This window comes from Mesocricetus auratus, unplaced genomic scaffold (assembly GCF_017639785.1).
Source record: "Mesocricetus auratus isolate SY011 unplaced genomic scaffold, BCM_Maur_2.0 Super-Scaffold_4256, whole genome shotgun sequence".
NCBI classification, from domain to species: domain Eukaryota; kingdom Metazoa; phylum Chordata; class Mammalia; order Rodentia; family Cricetidae; genus Mesocricetus; species Mesocricetus auratus.
This window is the reverse complement of record NW_024429182.1, coordinates 22380201-22401163: the sequence shown is the minus strand read 5'-3', so window position 1 is coordinate 22401163 and position 20963 is coordinate 22380201. Positions and strand designations below refer to the sequence as shown.

The following is a 20963-nucleotide window of genomic DNA, read 5'->3' as shown; positions in this document are numbered from 1 at the left end:
CCCCTTACTTTGTTAGCCATTTCTGCTTGTCAGAACAATACGTCCTAGTAGGTCCAGCTCAACCTCAGGCCGTCTTCAGGCAGTACAGGATTAAAAGCTCAGGAGGGACTACGGCAAAGCAGATCATAGCACTGGCACAGAAAACCCAAAACAGACCACCAGATAGCATGGAAATCCCGGAAATCAACCCACTCAGCCAAGCTGGCAGATATTTTGCAAAGGTATCCCAGACTTCAGTTAGACCAAGGCTAGCCTCATCTGTAAATGGTGCTGGGGAAACTGAATATCCATATGTATAAAAATGGAACTTCACTCCTTCTGGCTATATACAAAAACTCAAAACAGATGTAAGACCAGAAACTAGGGAAATACCAGAAAAAATAGAGGAGAAACATCCCTCACAGGCAAGGGACTTTTAGATATCATTTTAAAATGAACATGTGGGTAAACAAATACTGCATGGCAAAGTAAACAGTCAGCAGAAACAGGCTGGGGAATAGATTTGCAAACTATTCATCTAGCTAGGAATTAATGTTTGAAATACACAAGAAACTAAAAAACCAGTAGCAAAATAAGAATAGTCACCCGGTTATAATGGGAAAAATAGATCTAATAGGCTTTAAAAAAAAGAGAGTATTTATTTTGACTCACAGTTTGAAAGTGCAGTCTGTCATGACTGGGAAAGTGTGGTGTGGAGGGGAAGGCGTGGCATGATGGGGAAGGCGTGGTATGATGGGGAATGTGTAGCGTGGTGAGGAAGGCCTGAGGGCAGGAGCATGAGGTTGCTTGCTGATGTCTTGGTAAAACAGGCAGAGACAGGACGAGAAGCAAGGTCAGGTTATAAACCTCCAGGTCCACCCCCAGTTATCCATTTGCTCCGGCTGACCCTGCTTCCCAGAGGTTCAACAGCCTCTCAAAACAGGCCACCATCTGGAAAACAACTGTTCTAAAATGGTGAGAATGTAAATCAGTACAGCCAGACTGGAAAACAGTGTGGTGACTCCAAAACATTTAATAGACCTGTCATCTGAGGCAGCTATCCTGCCTTCAGATACACACCTAAAAGAAACTGACAGCTTATCAAAGAGAAACCCATATTGTTGTATTTACTGAGGCATTGCCTACAAAAGCATAAGATGATGAGTTCAAAGAAACATCCTCTAAATGAGTGGATAAAGAAACATAATGTGCATTTCCAGCCATAACAAAGGATAAAATCCTGTCATTGGCAGCAAGGTGAGTTGACTAGGAAATACAGTAGGAGCAGAAAGAAAAATATCACACCTTCTCCCTCGTTGCGGACTGGAGCAGCTGGTCTGGCAGCAAAAGAGAATGAGAGAGTGGTCTAAAGGTTCGGAAGGGAAGGGTGGTGAAGGGAAGAGTTGAATAACAGCTTCCAAAACACAGCTGGGTAGAAAGAATAAGCTCTGCGTACTACGGCCATGTGGAGAGACTCGCTTACAGTAGTCTGTTATATGAGCTAGAAGAGAAGCGCTCCAGGGCCCTAAGCACCAGCGATAAGCAGACAGCCATGCTGGTTGTCCTAATTTGATGCTATGTGCTGTGTACACATACTGGAGTTTCAGCTTCCACTCCACAAACATGTATAATTATGCCAATTACAAGAAAAAATATCACAACAAAAAGAAGTCAGGTGCTGTTTCAGAAGCAGTGACACAGCAGAGGGGCCTCATGACTGTGAGAACAGAGGCAGTGGAGGGCCCTTTCCAGCTGGCCAGAGGGGAGGAGACTCACTCAGAAAGTGGGTCAAGGGCAGCCAGGACTCTGGTCATAAAAGGAGTAACAGGCAGAAAGCACAGAGCCTTGTCCCATGATTGGCTTCGACCCCGCCCCCTTCCTGTTCAGAACCTGCAGCATCCCTGAGCAGTGGGATGTCCAGAACTCTCTGTCCCTCCTGGCTTCCCATGTGTACATCTTAGCAAGAACGAGGCTCTGGGCTCTGAACCAGGGAGAAGGACTACAGCATCTGAGGAGGTTTGTTTTTATCTCACTGGGGCTTTGTCTTGAGCATTTCATTAGATGACCCACTGCTCCTCAGAGCTACAAGAAGCCTGGCAGGTCAACCCTCTATGTAGGCCTAATTCGCCTCCTGCCATCCAAAGCCTAACAACGTAATCCGTTTGTCCTAATTTGATTTTTTTTTCTTTTCCAGAGGCTCCCTTGGCAGCTAGGTTTTCTCATTATGACTTGATTCATCCCTGTGGTAATTCCCATTAGAATAAGTATCTCAGGCGTGATTCATCTGAGCAGATATTAAGCTGGAAGTTTCCTTTATAACGCTCCATTACATGCACAGTAACTTCATGCAGGGATGCCCCGCCCACTGGCACTTGCTTGGTTTTGCTCCATAATAGATTTAAACCCAGAAGCTTTGCAGCAGAAGAGATGAATAGGACTTCAGCAATGCCCTCTGTGGCTCATTCTGGAAGGATGACAAAGATGAGAAGGATCATCTGAGGGGCACAATCAGAAATGAAATATGATATTATAATGTCGTCTTCTTAAAGTCCATGGCAGGAGATCTGAAATGCTGGCAGGAATCAGAATCCCATGGAGAGGTGGTTAAACACAGATAGACTGCTGTGCTCTGGTCTCAGAGTTTCAAAAATATGAGATCTTAATTAACGATTTGATGGCTTCTTCCGTGTATTCAGCATAGTTTGATGATATTCAGCGGTTCCCTCCCTTCCTTCCAGGTCCTCCTCCTACGCGCTCACCCCCTTCCTACTCTGTGTCCTCTCTTTTCCTTTTTCAATTTGTGTCACATACAAATATGTGGGAGTGGGGCTGCCTTCCAGGAGCCACAACCTTAAAGAAACTGATTCTCCCTACCCCCAGAAGCTGTCAACTATCAACTTCTCAGCTAGGGGAGGGGATCCAGGAGTCCCCACCCCCATTGGAATGTTGACTGGCTTGATCATGTGCAGCTCTTGTGCAGGCAACATGGTGTCTGTGAGTGCATGGGTACATAGTAGACTCACCTGTGAGGTCTATGGAGTCCTCCATTGTGGGTTCTTTGTCAGACTTACAGTGCCAGGCACGTGTTTCCTCCTGTGGAAGGAATCCCTTAAGTTTTTTGTTCAGCACATCTGGGATTGCAATTCTAACAAGTTCCCAGATGCTGTTGCACTGCTGGTCTGCTGCCCCTATTTTGAAATTCAAAGCTATAAGACTCCAGTTACTTCTCCATTGTACCCTCTCTGTGCTGTTTGCAGAGCGCCCTTTTGCCGGGAGCAAAGGGATGGTGCGAACAGCATGGCAAAGGAGCAGTGACATCCGTGGTTGGCAAGAAGCACCCTGATTAGGTTAGTGCTGGATGGTTCGAGCACCGGGAAGAACATGCTTATTGCTTGCTGATGACTATGCAAAGGAAACAGTGTGACTCTGGAGACCTTGTAGGCAAGGGTCTTTATTGCTGTGAAATTCCCACATCATCACCAGTGGGCATCCTCTTACACTCCTGAGATGCTTCCCACGGTAAGGAAGGTTCAACTTGCTTCCTGTAGTCAATGCTACAACTTCAGCTAACTGGCGCAGTGCTCACAAAGCTTTTATTTTTGGCTCTTTGGAATTGTGTTTGGTCAGTGTCTTGTGCATGGTCTCAATACTCTCAGGAGAATGGAATTCTCCACACAGGCTTTGGAATGGAATGTGGAATCAGGAGCCGAGGAAACACAGACTGCTGCCAAAATATGGCTCCCAGTCCTTTCCATTAGGTCTATAAGCCGCTGCAGTCACCACCCCTCCTGCTTTTCTTACCCCTAGGCAATTTAGTAGTGTTTTTTTCGATCATTGCCTTTGGTTTACATTGAATATCCATGAGACATTGCCTTCAACCTTCAAGAATTTTCTAGAATCTTCCAGAACACTGCTTTTAGGTTCTAGCCACTAAAAGAGGATTCTATTAGGCCAGTAAAAGGGAATTCTGAACCAATGTGTGTTTCATCTCATCCCGGAAAGCACACCCCCACCTTGTTATTCACCTTATGTTTTCCTAGCCCAAGGCACTCTGAAATAGCATATAATGGGGGAGGACAAGGGTGCTGTTAGAAGTAGATGTACAGTCACTACTGAAGTGATCACTGATATTGAAGAGCACTGATAAGAAGGAAGGGAGCACAAGAATCAACCTGGAATAGAGATAATGGTGATCAAAATAATCAAGTAGAGGCTGAGGGGATAACTCAGGGGTTAAGAGCACTGACTGCTCTTCCAGGGGATACAATGTCTTCTATGGGTGTCTGCAGGCACTACATGCATGTGCCACACAGAGGTACAAATGCCTACACACATAAAATAAATAAACCTTTTTAAAAAATTAAATTAGTACCAAAGTCAATTAATACCCACCTTCCCAGTTTAGGAAGAGAGACCCTGAAAAGACCTTGGTGACAGTCTGCCCTGTCCTTCTCATGGCAATGAAATACGGGGTTAGGCAGAGGCAGGTGGATCTCTGTGAGTTCTGGTCTACACAGCACACTTCAATGCAGCCAGCTCTGCATAGTGAGACCCTGTCTTGAGAGTGACAAAAACAGAGAAAAAAAATGGTCTCTAGAACAGTCTTTTAAAAAAAATCCCTCAGACATTCATCATGAATTCTCTAAGTCTAAAAATGTTTATTGGATTGATTTGCTTTAGAAAAGTCAATCTATAATCCACATACTGTGTTTAATGAGGCTCTATGATCCCTCCAAATGATCGTTTTTATGACAATTAATAATTAAAAATAGACAATTTAATATTCTCGACTCTAAACAAATCAGCCTATGATAATGGAATAGTACTGAAAACTATGAATGAAGTTTTCAGGGCTGGGCACACTTTGTTACTAACAATGACAGACTTACTTGTCAATAGCTGCTCTGAATATTTTGTGAGGATTTGATACAATTTTATGTGATTTCCATATATAATGTTCACCAAACACAGTTGATAATACCATAGTACCATGTCATCTGTAGTTCAGATGAGTCCCGTTAGTCCATGGCCTCAAAGATTGAAGATTCTCAGAAAGTTTGTGTTGAAGATGTGTTACAGAGAGATTCATTCATTTAGTCAGGAGTGTTTGTCGAGATACTATAATTCCCAGCCCCTGCTCTGGAAATATAGCAAGGAAAAACAAAATCCCCATGAGCTGAGCTTCTAGTAGGAGTAGATAGAGTAGGGGGAGGGTCCTGACTAGGTTGTCTCCCTCCTGACAGCAAGCACTTGCTTTTCCATCTGTGGCAGGCTGTCCAGGGACTCATCTTGGTAATTAGTAGCACTGGGCTAGTGTTACAGGATCCTGACACCAAATCCTATTCTTGTGCATCTTATTTTTGAATGCTGGTAATAGCAGGACCTCTCCATTGAGCTGGTCTGAGCCTCCATGGAATCATGTGCCAGTGCTCACTGCCTGACTCATTTTGTGCACACCAAAAATGTTGAGGGGATGGCAAGCAATCTGGAGTCAGTGGATCTCTACACACAGGGGTTCTTCCTACTGGAAGATTTCAGAAAGTGTGTCACCAAAACCTAAAACATCATTTTCCATAAGTCTGAAGCCAGAAAGACAGCTTTGGAAACAAGGCTGTACGAAGCTGACTCCCCGTGGCTGTTTCTTCAAGTGAAGACAAAGCCCCTTTTTGCTGTAGAGAAGATTTCTTCCTCAGTAAGGTCTGCGTACATGGTGTGTGTGCTGGCTTTGTGCCTCTCAGGGCTCTCCAGTGCTTGGCTCTGTTTGCACCTGCATTGTGGGGCAGTCTTTACCTTCATTATTTGTAGTTTATTCTGTTTTGGGTCTGGACTCTATGTCTTGGTATTGGTTACTTCAAGGCATCCCTCTTTCTGGAAGGACTTTTACATGTTGCTGTGTTTCTACAGACATCATCTAAGCATTGATAATACTCAGCAAGTAACTTTAAACTGTTAAGATCATTTTGCTCCAAATACCTCAGCCGTGTCACCCCCGGCCCCTGTCACAACAGGGTAAGTGCAATTCTGTGGAAAGGGTCATTCATTCACAGTTGCTGAACTGAGGAAGCCTGAGTGGCACCAAATATAGCATTGATCTTATTATATAAATCCTAAAACTCTAAAAACTTAACATTGACTAAATGTAGACTCATTGGTTAAGTTCCTTCTTTTTTCTTACAGCAATGTAATCAAGATCTGTACCATTAATCCAAAATATATCTTGACTATATATATATATATATATATATATATATATATATATATGCTGTGCTTTTGTTTTCAATGCTGGGGTTTGAGTACAAGGCCTTTATATGCTAGGCAGTTCTACTGTGAACTGTAACCCCAGCCCAGTCTACGGTTTCAAAAAATATAATTGTGGCGCTGAGTATGATAGCACATTCATTTAATTCATTTAATCCTAGTACTCGGGAAGAAGAGACAGGTGGATCTCTGTGAGTTTGAGGTCAGTCTGGTCTATATAGCGAGTTAAGTGTGTGTGTGCTTGTGTGTGTGTGTGTGTGTGGTGTGTGTGTATGTATGTATGTATGCATGTATCCATACTTCTGAATGCAGGCTCATACATGCAATGGTGTGTATGTGTGGAGGTCAGAGGACACCTTGGATGTTGGTTCTCACCCTGCACTTTGTTTGAGATAGGCAAGGTCTTTTGGTTGATTGTCACTGTGTACCCCAAACTAGCTGGCCTGAGAGCTTCAAAGATGCTCTTGTCTCTACCTCCAGTCTTGCCAGAGGGACACTGAGGTTATACACATGCATCTGTCTCTATGTGGGTTCCGTGAATTTGAACTCAGACCATCGTGCTTGCCAGTTGCCAAGTTTTAATTAATTTATTTGCTCTGCTTGCAAATAAATAAGACATAGCATGTCTTTATGGATTGCCAGTAGTTTGGCTAGGCATGGTGTATGTGCTCAGTAAATACAAATGGACTGTTAAACAGCTGAAAGACAGAATGACTACATGGCTGCTTAACAAGCTTGGTGGCTACATTGTGACATTTCCATTTTATCTTAAAAACAATATTGATCCATGTAGGACAGCAGTCTGTCCTCTTTTCAGCACATTCTCTTACCACATTAATCAAGTAGGATAAAGTTTATATGCACTCTCACTTTGTGATTTTAAAACTATAAATCTCCATATAAAGGAAACATTTTTGGTCTTTAGTCATAACTTGACTATTTTAAAAAAGCAATTCAGCATGAAAAGGAAAACACGAATAAAACCAACATCAGTGTTAGCATCACTGAGACCTCTTGCCAAATAACAATGGGATCTTGAACCCCACAACTGAGCTAACCGTGCATGGGGCAGTAGATAAAGCTAGGTAAAGGAGTAGGATAACCATGGTTCTTAATCCTGGCTTAGCTACTTATTAGCTGTATAAAGTTAGCTATGTTTATCATCCGTAAAATGAAATCAGTGTAAATGAGTTTCCATGTAGTCAGTAAATATGCCCAACACCTCACAGTGGTGTCTGCTGTAGCCCCTTTTCACAGCAGTCACTTTACTTGCTCCATGGTTCTGTAAATTAGCTGACGGTTGTCCTATTGGATCTACTAGTATCTGTGTGCCTGTCTTGTGCATCGGTAGCAGCACCTGGATTGGCAGTGGAGGATCTGGGAACCAGTATGGCTTCACTGTGAGGCTGGAACTTGGTGGAATGTGAGCTGGGGTGATGGGAGCAACTGAGCTAGGGTCTCATCCCCTAGAAGGCTAACTGAGGCTTCTTCACATGGTAGTTGTTCCAAAGCCCAAAGCGACAGGAGGGAGAAAACCCCATTATAAAAATATTTTTGTGAGATTGTGCTTAAGTTCCCACTGGGGAAGCAAACGACAGGGCTAGCCAAAGTTAATAAGGAGAGGATGCACAGAGAATTCCTAGCAAATTTTATAGCTGCCACAGTCAGCACAGCCACCACTATCATCGTCACTCTAAACCTAATGACTGTTGAGCATTTAGTAGGCGCCAATGCTCTTTTAATGCATTGCCTTTATCAGAGACTGTAATTCTAGTCTCAACTTTATGAGAAAGATACATCCATGTCCATATTCTGTAAGAAAGGAAGATCACACCGCTCGGAAGCAGGACAAGGAGCTATGATTTTAAGCAATGCTCCGAGCCTTAGTAGGCAGTGAGCACTGTTCTTTCTGTTCTGTATGTAGCAGATGCCAAAGACTTCTTCCTTTTTACAAGGAAGTCATCTGGTAAGACGTAATAGCCTGGTTTGGCCATGTTCCCTGATTATTCCCATATCTACTACCACTCTGTCCACATTCATCATTTTTCTAATAAGTTTTGTATTGTTTGTCGAACATTGGTATGACTGGATGACTGGGGCTTGTTAGCTCAGAACCTGTTCCTGGGCCTTGGGGATAGAGATGGTGACGGGTTAGACATTCATTCTTAGAGCTCTTTACCTTCCATCTCTTTGTTCAAGTTTAAGGTGAGATGCAACCTTTTATTTTATTTTTTAATTAAAATATAATTACATAATTTCTCCCCTCAAATCTCTTCCATGTACCTCCTTGCTCCCTCTCTCGGGCCTCTCTCTCTCTCTCTCTCTCTCTCTCTCTCTCTCTCTCTCTGTGTGTGTGTGTGTGTACAAATAAACATACAAGCATAAATATAAATGACCTGCTGAGTTATTTCAGTGTCCCTTGTGTGTATTTGATCCCTGACTGACTACTTGGTTATCCTAGGATAATCAATTAAGGAGCTTATCCCTGGGGAAGACTAATTCTCCTGTTGCAGCATTCCTTAGTTGCCTGTAGTTCTTTGTATAGAGGCAGGGCCCTGTGAGAGTTCCCACTTGCACTTAGTGTATCTGTTGCTGTTGCCTTGTTCGGGTCTTGTTTAGGCAGTCAAATTGTTGTAATATCATGGGTGAAGTTTTCATGTTATTTCTAAGAGACACAGTCTCACAAAACCACAGTTTCCTGGTCCTCCAGCTTTTGTAATCTTTCCATCCCCTTTTCTAAGATGCACACTGAGCTTTTGATACAGGACTTACATTGTAGATGTATCCACTGGGGCTGGGCACTCCATGATCAATTGTTCTCTACACTTTGAACAGTTGTGCTTGTCTATAATAGTCTCTGTTGAAAAGAGAAACCTTTTTGAGGAGGAATGAGAGCTACACTCATCTGTGGGCATGAGGACAAGGATTCAGAATGCATGCTGGGTTAGTAAAGCAGCAGTAGTAGGTTCTCTTCTTACAACCATGACCTCACTAGCATCAAGTAGTTGACTAGGCTTCTAGTACCAGGCATGATTTCCCTCCTCTTGAGTAATCCTTAAGTCTATTAGATAGCTGTCGATTACTGCTAAAATATGAGTGCCACTATTGCACACTTGAGGCTGTTTTGCTATGCTGGTCACTGTTAGTCCATGGGCATCACAGCAAGGTAAGACTGTTGGTTGCTTTCCTCCCATGGCAGCTTGCATAACACGAGGTGCAATCTTTTAAGAACATATACTGCCTTTCTCCATATACAGCCATCGATTAACACAGGAAGAACATATGTAGGGCACATTGGAGAAGCTCTGTGCATATTTATTGTATAAATCTACATTCCTCTCCAATGAATCACTGAGGGAAGGGCCACAGTATGTACACTACCAACAACCAGATATTGGCCAGATATGATAACTAAAGAGAGGTAGGAGCTGGTACCAACCTGTAAAAACAGTTTGCTCTGTGTGTCAGTAGAGAAATCCTACCCACGTGATTCCTTGTGGGAAACTCAGTACTACCAGTCTGTCCAGGTGTTCGGGGAATGCTGCAGCTTCACATGTACATACGAACTTCACTGATCTTGAAACACTGCTTGATGAAACCAATATGATAACTGAATCTGACTCACAGCCATCACTTTGTGACCTCCCTATATTAGATACTTATTGGCACTTCTCTATTGCATTGTAACTATCCTGAAGGTGTGGTAAAGGAGAGAATGAACAGGTGAAGATGGTACTGTGAAATAATGAGAGAAAGAACATCAAGAAAGTTATGGGTGTGGGGGGTGTATTTCAGGGATTCCACCAAGATCAAGGAACTAGAAATAAGAAGTCTACTAGATTCGAGCATAATATATTGTACCACACTTCACCTGTAGGTTAAGTGTTCTTTAGAAAACAATTCTTGGTCAAATAACATGAGAAACACCCAAACATCCAGTTAAGCAAAATGAAATAAATGTCTTTACATCAGCTGTAGTTGTCTTTAATATTCTGTTGGGCAGTGTAAATTTCCAGAAGGGGAAGCTATTTATTGTGTTCAAGTTTCTTGATCATGAAGTCTCTATGTTATATCATTCTTTCTAGATCTAAAGTTTTGAGAAAAACACATTGGAAAATCTAGAGAAAGGACTAAATGGGCCATTAGGAATCTATGAAGGCATTATAATAGGTAGAGTTCATAATGCAATGACATGAGTACCGCAAGCCTGTAGGGCAGCTTGGCAAGAAAAGGGAGAAGGCATCCTATTAGTAACTGGGAACTGTCTGTTCATCTTTTTAAACAAAACATTTTTAGCCTCATTCCTCTTTTAAGAACAAACAAATACCAAGTGTCAAGGGTTGCTACCTCTAAGATTGAAACCCTTTGCCATAACACTTAAGGCTCTCCTTTATCAGGCTGTCTGACCTTCCTCGATGCACAGTTAACATCCTCCACTCTCTGCCCTACACATCCTGCTCTATTTGCTGTTGACAGGATGGAGTCTGTATTTTCCAGCCTCATCACTTGGATTCTCTCTTGAATTACCTTCCCCACTCATTGCAGTTAGAGTCATAACTGATTTTCAAGGCTCAGGCCAGGTACTGCTTTGCCTATGGAACCTTCCTTAGTTCTCACAAGAGATTCCTGTCCTTGAACTTCTGCACAATTTACTCTTGAAGAGCTTGAGTGGGACTCAATGTGGCTTGTATTGCCTGTTTGGTTTGGAATGTAAGGCAGAGTGACAATGGAGATTGTCTTCCTTCTTTAATAACATCAACGACCGGGGAAAGACAGACATTGAGAAGAAAGACATACCCTGAGCCCTGTGTTTGCCCAGATAGGGTTAGGATGACATTGTCCAGTCACACATAAAGCTCAGTAATAACTACATCATGCTGAATAACGTAGACCCTACTGTCTAGTTAACAGCCTCCCATCATTCCTTGAGGAGGAGTGTATTTTCTCCTGGAGGCTTGCCCAATAGTAATACACACTGTTTCTTAACACTAAGTCAGATATGCTGCATGAGTTTCCTTTGTGAGTTCCACAATGTCTCTCAGGAGCGGTATTATTGCCCCCACTAATATTGACCTCAAAACCTTTAAGTCATTTACTCATGTTCACAACAAGTTCTCTGGCCCTGCAAGGAGAAACCAGGTGTTTCTCCCCCATACCTTACCTCAGAGTCTGGATGTAAACACAACACACCATTCATTTGGACACACTGCTCTCCAGAAGTTTAATGACAGAAAATAAAGTTAAGAATTCTCACTGTGACTCCAATAGATGAGAGTGTATCAGCATTCAAAGAAAAGCAGAGAGTTTGGATGCTGGGGTGGGGTGGGGGAGGTTGGGCTTAGTGTAGGGTTTTATAAAGGACCCAATACAGGGGTCTTTAAAAGGCCATGGTTAAGGTAAGTTTCAGAGTGCACAGCACCATGAGGGCACATCCGTTGGCACTCTGGCACAAGCTCATTGCAGGTCTGTGATCTCTGTATGATGAGAAACTGGTTTGCCCAGACCTGACACAGTGGTTGTGAATAAACCAAAGCAAGCTGTTCAAAGTGTCGTGATGAATTCATTGTCAAGTAGTATCTTTCCCTTCCTCCTTTAGCAAGCTACAAATGTCCCTCTGTGTAACACTTCTTCCATGTAGTTCACATGCTATCAGGAAGACTATGAAGAGCCTCTGAACACTCCACACAACCCAACACCTCCCTGTAGTATCCTTCAGTTCTTTTTTAGCTAGGACTCTTCTTCAACACAATGTGGAAATAATACCATACAAGCAATAAGCTTTACCCTTTGTGTTTGCCCATGTTTTCTGACACAGTGAATCACATAGAGCAGGGTCTATCTATGTCCATGCATGTTGAATGGCTACATTAGAATGGGCAGAAGATATGGCTGAGATCCTGCTCTAATTAGATCATACATGGTGAATACAAGTAATTGAAGAAAGACTCAATAAAATGACAACAGGGACTGGGCAGGGACTAACTGTGGAGATGAAAGAAGTGTCAGGAAAAAGAGGGGCCTCACTCCCTCTGGGGAGCAGATAGGAGGTTGGATAGGGGTTGGTGGGAGGAGTGGGAGGATGGGAGGGAGAGAGAACTGGGATTGGTGTATAAAATAAGATTGTTTCTAATTTAAATAAAAATTAATAAAGAAAGAAAACAAAAGCATCAAAGAGTTCAATGCTACCTGCAAGATGGGAAGAATCTGCCCATGAGGGAAACCCTTCCTCATGATCCTTTCATCCTCAATTCACTTTCTTCATGGACCAAGAATTCCCTCTGAATGTCAAATTGAAGCAAGGATGGAGGCAGGCAGACACGATCAGTCATACATGAGAGTACAAAAGGATGAGGTTTGCCTTTGTCGCTCTACAGAAGAGCATTGTGGAGGAGGAGAAATTTGAGCTGAATGTATTTTTGGTTGGTGCAACTTTAAGTGCTCTGTTTGATAGCAGAGTTGTTTGAATGGCCTATTTCATAACTACACAGAGCTTCTCCAAATAAATGGTGTCTGCAGAATGTTCAGGTTAATGCATGAGTGCAGAGCTCAAAGGTGTTTGTGCTGAGGCCGACCAAGCCTTCTTTCTTCCTAAGTCATCTTGGCATTTTGTCAACAAGTTAATTTGCTTTTCTAAGAAACTAGATTAATACTTCCTGTGCTTTGTGCTATTCACAGATCTACAGTGCAGTGAGAAGAGGAGAAGAAACAGAAGATACGATTGGATCTCTTCTCCATTGCTCCAGACAGCTCCCAACCTCCGAGACAGCCTGCGGAAGGATTAGAGACGGTCCATGCTTAAAGCAATGTGTACGAGACACCGAATGTGAGTACCGGGCCACCCTCCAAAGGACATCCATTGCGCAGTACATCACTGGCTCTCTCCTGGAGGCAACCACCTCCTTAGGAGCAAGAAGCAGCCTTCTCAGTAACTTCGGAGGATCCACTGGACGAATAATGCTGAAAGGTAGTGTCTGGGATTTCATTTTTAATTCTTCATATTTGCCTGTAGAGAATACAATAACCATCCAATATAGAGCTGCTAATGGAAAATTGAGTCCATATGTCAGAAATGCTAAGAAAATAGAGTAAAAGTAGCTGTTTTGAGTAAACAGAAAAGTTAAATCCCTTAAGACTTAAACAGATAGCAAGTATTAATTTTTAAAGTTCAGTTTTTCAAACATATTAAATGGCTAAAATTCTGTCTTTATTTTTAGTTTGTTTATTTATTTTGAGTGTGGGGTGGATGGGTAAGTTCACATGTGTCACAGTTGCTTGTCTGGAGGTCAGGGGACAACTTGCAGGATATTGACTCTCTCCCTCCATCATATGGGTTCCAGAGAGTGAATTCAGGTTTTCAGGCTTGGTGGCAAGCACCTTTACCCACGGAGCCATCTCACTGGTCTTTTAAATCTTAAAAATATTATGCAGTTGGGTAGTTTCTCCGAGTACTAATCCATGCAAGATGTCAATAGTAAGTAAATATGATCGTATTTGAAAATCAGTCATGCCTGAGAACAGAATGAAACCTAAATATTCTTATCCCTAACAAATAGAACCAATAAGTTTCTTCTGGAAAGAGAAGAAAGGAACCATGTTCCAATGTGTCTCATTGCAAAGGCCAAGAAAGGCAGGTATAGCACGGTGAAATGGGAGCCAGTAGAAAATTAGGTTCCGAGCATCCAAACTTCCCTGTGTCTTCCCATGACATACAGATGGGAGGGTCACAAGTGGCAGCCACTAGACAGCCTCAGAGACTTGCTCACTACACAGCTGTCACAAATTGCTTGGCAGCCTTCCCTGGCAGGAAGCTACCATCCAGCCAGGGACCATGCAAGGTTGTGTTCCACTGCCGGGGGGCTGCCAACAGCCCCATCTGACATCCGGCTGCTCTGTCACAGAGAGTAGACATTGTCCCTCTACAATGAGCCCTCAGACCAAGGCTATCTGGCCAGTGACCTTGCTCCCTGCTCTTCAGCCTCCCCTTTTCACCCTCCACTCACCCTTGCCATGCCTAAGAGGAGCGCTACGACCACCTGGTATTGCATATTAAGTGCCATGTCGGATGATTTTGTGCTATCGCCTCACCTTCTGGGTATTGGCTTCAAATGAGGAGTAGAAGGAAAACGTATAGTGTGGGAGTGCTACTCTGAAAGAGTAATATGGAGGAAGTTGGTGCTAGGTATAAATGCTGGCAAGGGGGTAAAGCATCATCCCCACCCTCATGGAAATTGTACTATGAAGTAAGGAATCCCCCACCACCACAGGATTGAAGGTTTCTCTGCGCTGATGTGACCCCCCCCCAGGCACTATCAGGACATTTGCCATGCTTTTCCCAAGACGTTGAGCTGAGATTAGCACGTAGGATCGTCATAGTTTCAGTGCATGTGACTACATGGCAGGGCCTCATCAAAGTTCACCAACCCACACTCTCCATATACCCATGCTGTACCCCATAGAGTGAAGATGGTATGGACGATCCCACTGAAGTGTTGCCTGTCAGTTTGTATAATTACAAAGAGGCAAGATCTGTATGTATGAAATAATTAAAGAATAACATGTAATTGCAGCAAGTTAAGTATCATGTAAGGAATGTAAAAGACCCAGTATGTTCAAAGGGTAGAGACTGAGTTATATCTGGTAAATAATTCAGCCTGAAATAAAAACAAAGTCAATAAAGCTGCTTTCTTTCTTCTTCCAGAATATCTAGGATTCCAACTAAGGCAGGGGTGCTAACAGTATTCCAGAGACCTGTGAAAGTAAGACCACTGGTCAGTGCACCTGCTGCCCTGATAGTAACTTGATTTTGATTGCTGCTGTATTTCCTTGTTCAGAACAGCACCTCATGCATCATTTCCCTCTGGAGCTACCCCAGACCCTCCGCTAATGTGAGAGCTTTCAGCTGGTGTCTTAAACAAGAGCTGGGGGTTGATTTTCTGTTTTGTAGCTTCTTAATGTTTTCTAATAGCTGTCAAATGAGTTCCTGCTAAGTAATAACATTAGCTGTTGATTTTTGCTCTGGGCTTGTTTCTGTGGTTTCTAGTATGCTGCCTTAGAGGTGGATTTCAACTGCAGTGCTTTCTTCCACCAGGTTTGCAGAGTTTCAGAGTGCTTTAGTTAAATATATGTTTCTTCATACAGAGGGAAAACAAGGCATCAAAAAAGGGGGTCTCTTCTCTCTGTCTCTGTCTCTCTGTCTCTCTCTCTCTCTCTCACTCACACACACACATACACACACACACACACACACACACACACAATGCAAGGTAAAACCATGTTAACTAACTCAAACAGTGTGCATATATTTCAAAACACAATATTGTAAATAGCAAATGCATGTGATTTTTGTTCATTTAGATTTCCAAAGGAAGGCCAGCTTGGTCTACATAGCGAGTTCCAGGCCAGTCCTGGCTATATAGTGAGACCCTGTCTCAAAAAATTACATTTAGTTTAATTTAAAAATAACATTTAAAGAATAAAGCACAAACACATGAGACTTCAAGGCACAGGGTATTGTCAGAATCTGTAATATCCTCATGTTGAAAAGTGGGTCTTGAACTACCAGAGCATCTGGAGGAAGTGTCTGCATGCTATGCTTCAGCTGGTCACTTCTTTTATTGTGCAGTGTGTGTCCCTGGTGTAGATTTGATCAGCAGCTTTCAGCTCTGAATTGCTCATGGAAAGTTACTCATAAGGATCCAGGCATGATGGCACTTAGGAGGCTGATGCAGAAGGATAATTAGTTTGCGATTGGCCTCAGCTCCATATAAGACCCTGTCTAAAAGAAAACCAAGACAGAGAAGAAAGTTAGAAAGCATGTATGACACATATTCTGTTTCCAGCTTCTAGAAGCTGATTTCTCAGAAGCTATGTGGACCTTTAGACACTTTCTGGGAGAAGCGGTGCTAGGTGTGGTTTGATTCCTAAACTTTAGTTTTCAAAACCCCTTCAACTTACATACGCTGAAAATCTAATTCTTTCTAACTTGGGATGCTGAAAGTTGGTCTTTATGGGAAACGTTAAAAGTGGGTTAAATGGCATTTCCTGTCAAGAAGAAGTTATTTTCATTGGAGATGAGTAAAGAGTTAAGACTTTTACTGGACTTGGGTAAGAACATTCAGTCAGTTCTGAGATGTTAGTTGGTGGCAACTCTCATTCTTGACTATAGCTGAATGCACTTCGATGCTCATACCTGGATGGAAGAACCAGAAAATTACCTCTAGTTACTTAAAAATAAAAAAAAATGGAGCATAATGGGGGAGACGGAAAAACACAAGATCTCTTCCCTAGAGAGAAAAGGGAAGGAACAGGGTCAAAGGGTGACCTCTCCAAGGGAGAACTAGTGTTTGAAGTCTGTGAAAATGAACTGGAGGAGGTAGAGACAAAGAAGGAGACAGAAAATCCCAGGTGTACAGGGCACATAGTCTCGGCAGTGGAGACAGAAAATGGAATGATGATCATAGAAGCTGAGGCAGTGGGAAATGTGGACTTAGTGGGCACAGTTTCTGTTTCGCCAAGAGAATGGGTAGTGACAAGGCTGTGTGAATGTACTTAACACCTGTGAACTCCACTCAAAATGTTAAAGAGGAATGTCTAATCTTGTGCATGTCTTATGACAATTGAGAGAAACTGAGGTGGGTGTGGGCAAGGCTTCTCCTATGCTGGTCTTTCTTCCTAGGTCTACATGAGTTTACAAAGAACGGAGGAATTTCTCCTGAAAGCAGCTTTGATTACAAATGCAAGGAAGCATGGGGGAGAGGGTTGCAGCAGTTTATATCATGCCCAAGTCAAGGTGCTCACACAGAGCTCTGCAGCCTTGTAGCTTTGCCATAGCTTATAGCATGGAATGGAGGCGGCTAACAACCAGAGAATGATGAAAGCTGGCTCTTTTTGCTTTGCTTTTTTGTTTCCTTTTGTCCTTCAGATCTATTAAGTTGAAAGTTTGCAAAATTCAGAGATATTGAAAATGTGTTTGCTTGTGCATGCACATGTGTGTCTATGCATGAGCCAATACATATATGTGTGCAGGTGTGTTTGTCTGTGTATATGTGCAGAGGCCAAACGAAGCTTTCAGGTGTCCTATCACACTCCACTGATTTCATTGAGGCAGAGTCATTCCTTGAACCTGGGTCTTTCATGGTTTTGGCTAGGCTGGAAGCCTGTAAGTCCCAGCAGCATTCCTGTCTCCAGACTCCATCAGTGCCTGGGTGACAGGTGTGTTCTTGATGTCCAGATCACAGTGTGATAGCTGGTTTTAATGTCACCTTGCTACATGCTTGGTCCTGAGGGAAAAGGAAACCTCGACTGAGGAATTGTGTCCATCAGACTGATCTGTGGGCATTTTCTTGATTGTTAATTGATGTGGGAGGGCTCAGCCCACTGTGGAGAGTGTCATCCCTGGGAAAGGTGGTCCTGGATTGTATAAGAAAGCAAGCTGAGCAAGACATGGAGAGCAAACCAGTAAGCAGCACCCCTTGTGGTCTCTGCATTAGTTCCTGACTCTGGTTCCTCTCTTGGCTTTCCTCAATAATAAACTGTGATAGTGTAAGTGAAGTAAACCCTTCCCCCTGCAGGAGTTTACCACGGTAACAGAAAGCAAACTGGTTTCGGGGGTAATTGCTCTTAATATTCTCTCTCTCTCTCTCTCTCTCTCTCTCTCTCTCTCTCTCTCTCTCTCTCTCTCTCTCTCTCTCTCTCTCCTTCTCTCTCTCTCCTTCAAGAGATGTGTTCTGATATAAAGCACTGATCAGCTGGGATATCCCTTAATTGCAAGGGTGCACTATCTCTAGATGGGCAAGTGGATAGTATGAGCATCTGTTTGACACAGTTAATCTCTCTCACTCCTTGTCCTTGTTGTCATCCCCTCCCCCCACTAGCCTCATTGGAATTTCAGGGTTGACACTGTGGAAATGGCAAACAGAAGAACCATTAGCTTTAATAGACTCACAAAGCAGCCAAGTGTGGTGGCATCTGTGGACACACACCTGCAATCCCAGCACTTGAGAGGCCTAGGCAGGAGGCTAGCCTGGGCAGTATTGAGAGACCTGTCTCTCCCAAAGCAAAATGGAGCATAGTAAAAACAAAACCAAAACCAAAAAATAAAAACCCCCACAACAATAAAAAACAAACAACAATAAGACACAAGATTGGGAAAAAAGGAGAGAATAGGGTGATGTAATCCATAGAAATATATAGTGCTGAAAGAAAAATAAGGATGTGATAATGAGAATTTTTCAAATAAAGCAATTGAGTGTTCTCCCATGTGTACATGGCATAATTTGATAAAATAAACAGTGCCACAAACACAGTTTTTCCTTCTTATATTGCTAAGTTTGCAAATGACAAGATTAAATATCCTACTTAACCAGTACAAAGAATAGTTGCTGATATTTAAAATATGTAGCATGAAGGAAAAATGCCACTGTTCATTTTTAATAATTTTGCATGTGTTTGTATACCTGTGGTTAACTATTCACATTCATGTTATTGCTTATTCATAGGCTGTAGTTAGAACAGTGATATAAAAATAAAGTGTGCCTTATGGAGTCCCTCTTCTTATTTGAAAACAGAGGGTATTTTGCTTCTTATAGAAAAGTTGAACTGGGCGATGTTGGCGAATGCCTTTAATTCCAGCACTCAGGAGGCAGAGGCAGGCAGTTCTCCAGGTCAGCCTGGTCTATAGAGCTAGTTCCAGGACAACTAGGGCTATTACACAGAGAAACCCTATTTTGAGAATAAGAAAAGAAAAAATGGACACATTTTCAAATTATATAACTTTCCGGAACTTCAATAACTATATCCTATCTAAGTCTTTTTCAATAATTAATAGCTTTGCATATTAAAACCAGAAATCATAGTAGGAAAACACAGACATTTTGAAGTGCATGACTATAGCTCATAAATAGCTTTGTTTATAACGGCTGTCTTAGTTGACTTCCTCCTAATCAAAACAGTTAGCCCTTGTATGCCTACCAGGCTGAGAAGGTATGCACATAGCTCCAATTCCAGGACTTCTGTTTATTTAAAGAAACATCTTGACTTATTAGTTTTGCTACCTTGAAATTATTTGTGGATAAAAATATACCTTAATGTGATGCTGATTATATTTCTGTAGCAGTTAATTAATTAAGACATATTCATTAGCTGCCCACTGTGTCCTAGAGTTGTGTCAACTATGGGAAGAATGCAGATACATTTAGAAGTCTGCAGCTTGTAGAATAGTGTTTCTCATTCCAGAGAAGACGTAATGCTTGGGCTCCAGCCAGCTGAAGTAGCCCTTACTACCTAAAGTGAGAAAGCCCTGGGCTGCTGAACTTCATAGTGTCAGGAAGTTTGATGGGCATAGGAAGAAATGCTCCTGGTGTAGGGCCCCGGGTCATCAGGTGTCCGAGAAGGGAATCAAGTACAACATAACCTCAGCATTTGGTTAGCCACCTAGGATCCAGACGTGAGCTTGCCATCAGATGTGACCTTTGGTATGACTGGGTAGCTGTGTCACAGTCACCTCTTACTCATCTTCATTTTTGCCCCTAGAAATTACTTTATGGAACGAAAACATTCTGCCCTGTATCTTAGTGAAAGTGTTGACATGGGGGAGGAAGGGTGGAAGGCAGCATGTCTGATAACTGAGAGTCCTTTCAGTTCCAATAAGTGCATCCAGAAAGGTGACTGGTGAGAACTGTAGTGACAGAAAGGCACTCGGAGTTTCCCACTTAAATGTCTTGGTTATAAGAGGCCCGGCTAGCTCAGCCGAGAGAGCTTGAGACTCTTAAAATGTCTTGGTTACATATTTCAGAAATCCATTCACCAGAGATATCTCAAATGCTACACCAAAGATCTAATCTAATGATGAGTAGATTCCAAGGCTTTCCCCCCAAAAAAACACTTGCTAAATGTTGAAAATGAGAACAGCTCTAAAAGATGAACTTTCAAGGTTGCTAATTTAATGTTTCAAAAACCCCATCCAGAATAAGGGAGACGCAAATCTAAGCAGAGAAGGCACAAGCAGCTGGAGAATGGGGTCAAATCTCCCATCAAAGTAGCCATGGCCAAGAAGGACCATTCACGTGCCATCTGTAGTGATCTCCTGGTTGCATGTGCACACTTTTGAGAAGAAGCCAATGTGAAGATTTTGATGAGTTCAAGCCCCTCATTTCCAACATGGTTGTTGTCAGTGACTAATGAAGACCAATGGGGCTTCACACTCAAATGAAATCAGAAGAGAGGAGACAAAGAGGAAGGGAGGTGGTGAATGATGTTCCAACGTGAATGACTGTTATCTTTGGCTCTCGGTCCTGTTGGGAATATCAGTCTGTGACTTGCGCTGTTGTTGAGGAGGCCTTGAACACAAGCATCACTCTGTCTTGGGTTTGAGTCTTGCTATCCGTGCCCTTATTTAAAACAGCTTTACTTTTAGCATCTGTAAAATAAAAACCAGACCAATAGCTCTGGCTGTTTTCAGGATTGGGTGTGATAATGTAAACAAGGAACTTAGCATCTGGCACACAACAGTCTTCAATCAGTCTTGGGACAGGACAGTCACTGAGGATGATGGTGGGGATGCTGCCACTTTCCGGAGAGTTCAGTCATAGTGTGCACAGAGAAGAAAAACTCCCCCTGGGTTTTCTTGGCTAGCAACTCGAGGGACACCTGAGAGGAGGTTATCTAGTGGCTTCTGGCAGCCACTTTTAAATTTATTAGACTTTCTTTAGTTTTCTTGCATTTAGCCA

General features: G+C 42.6%; 1 protein-coding gene across 4 annotated transcripts in view; it reads left to right on the top strand.

The window, feature by feature from the left end:
* Positions 1–20963, top strand: part of Plce1 (phospholipase C epsilon 1) — a 281607-nt gene that overhangs the window by 124419 nt on the left and 136225 nt on the right. For all 4 annotated transcript variants that reach the window (XM_005063631.4, XM_040744913.1, XM_040744911.1 and 1 more), the window contains exon 3: positions 12913–13201. In XM_005063631.4, coding sequence (XP_005063688.1) covers positions 12913–13201 — 289 coding nt within the window. The remainder of the gene's footprint in view (positions 1–12912; positions 13202–20963) is intronic.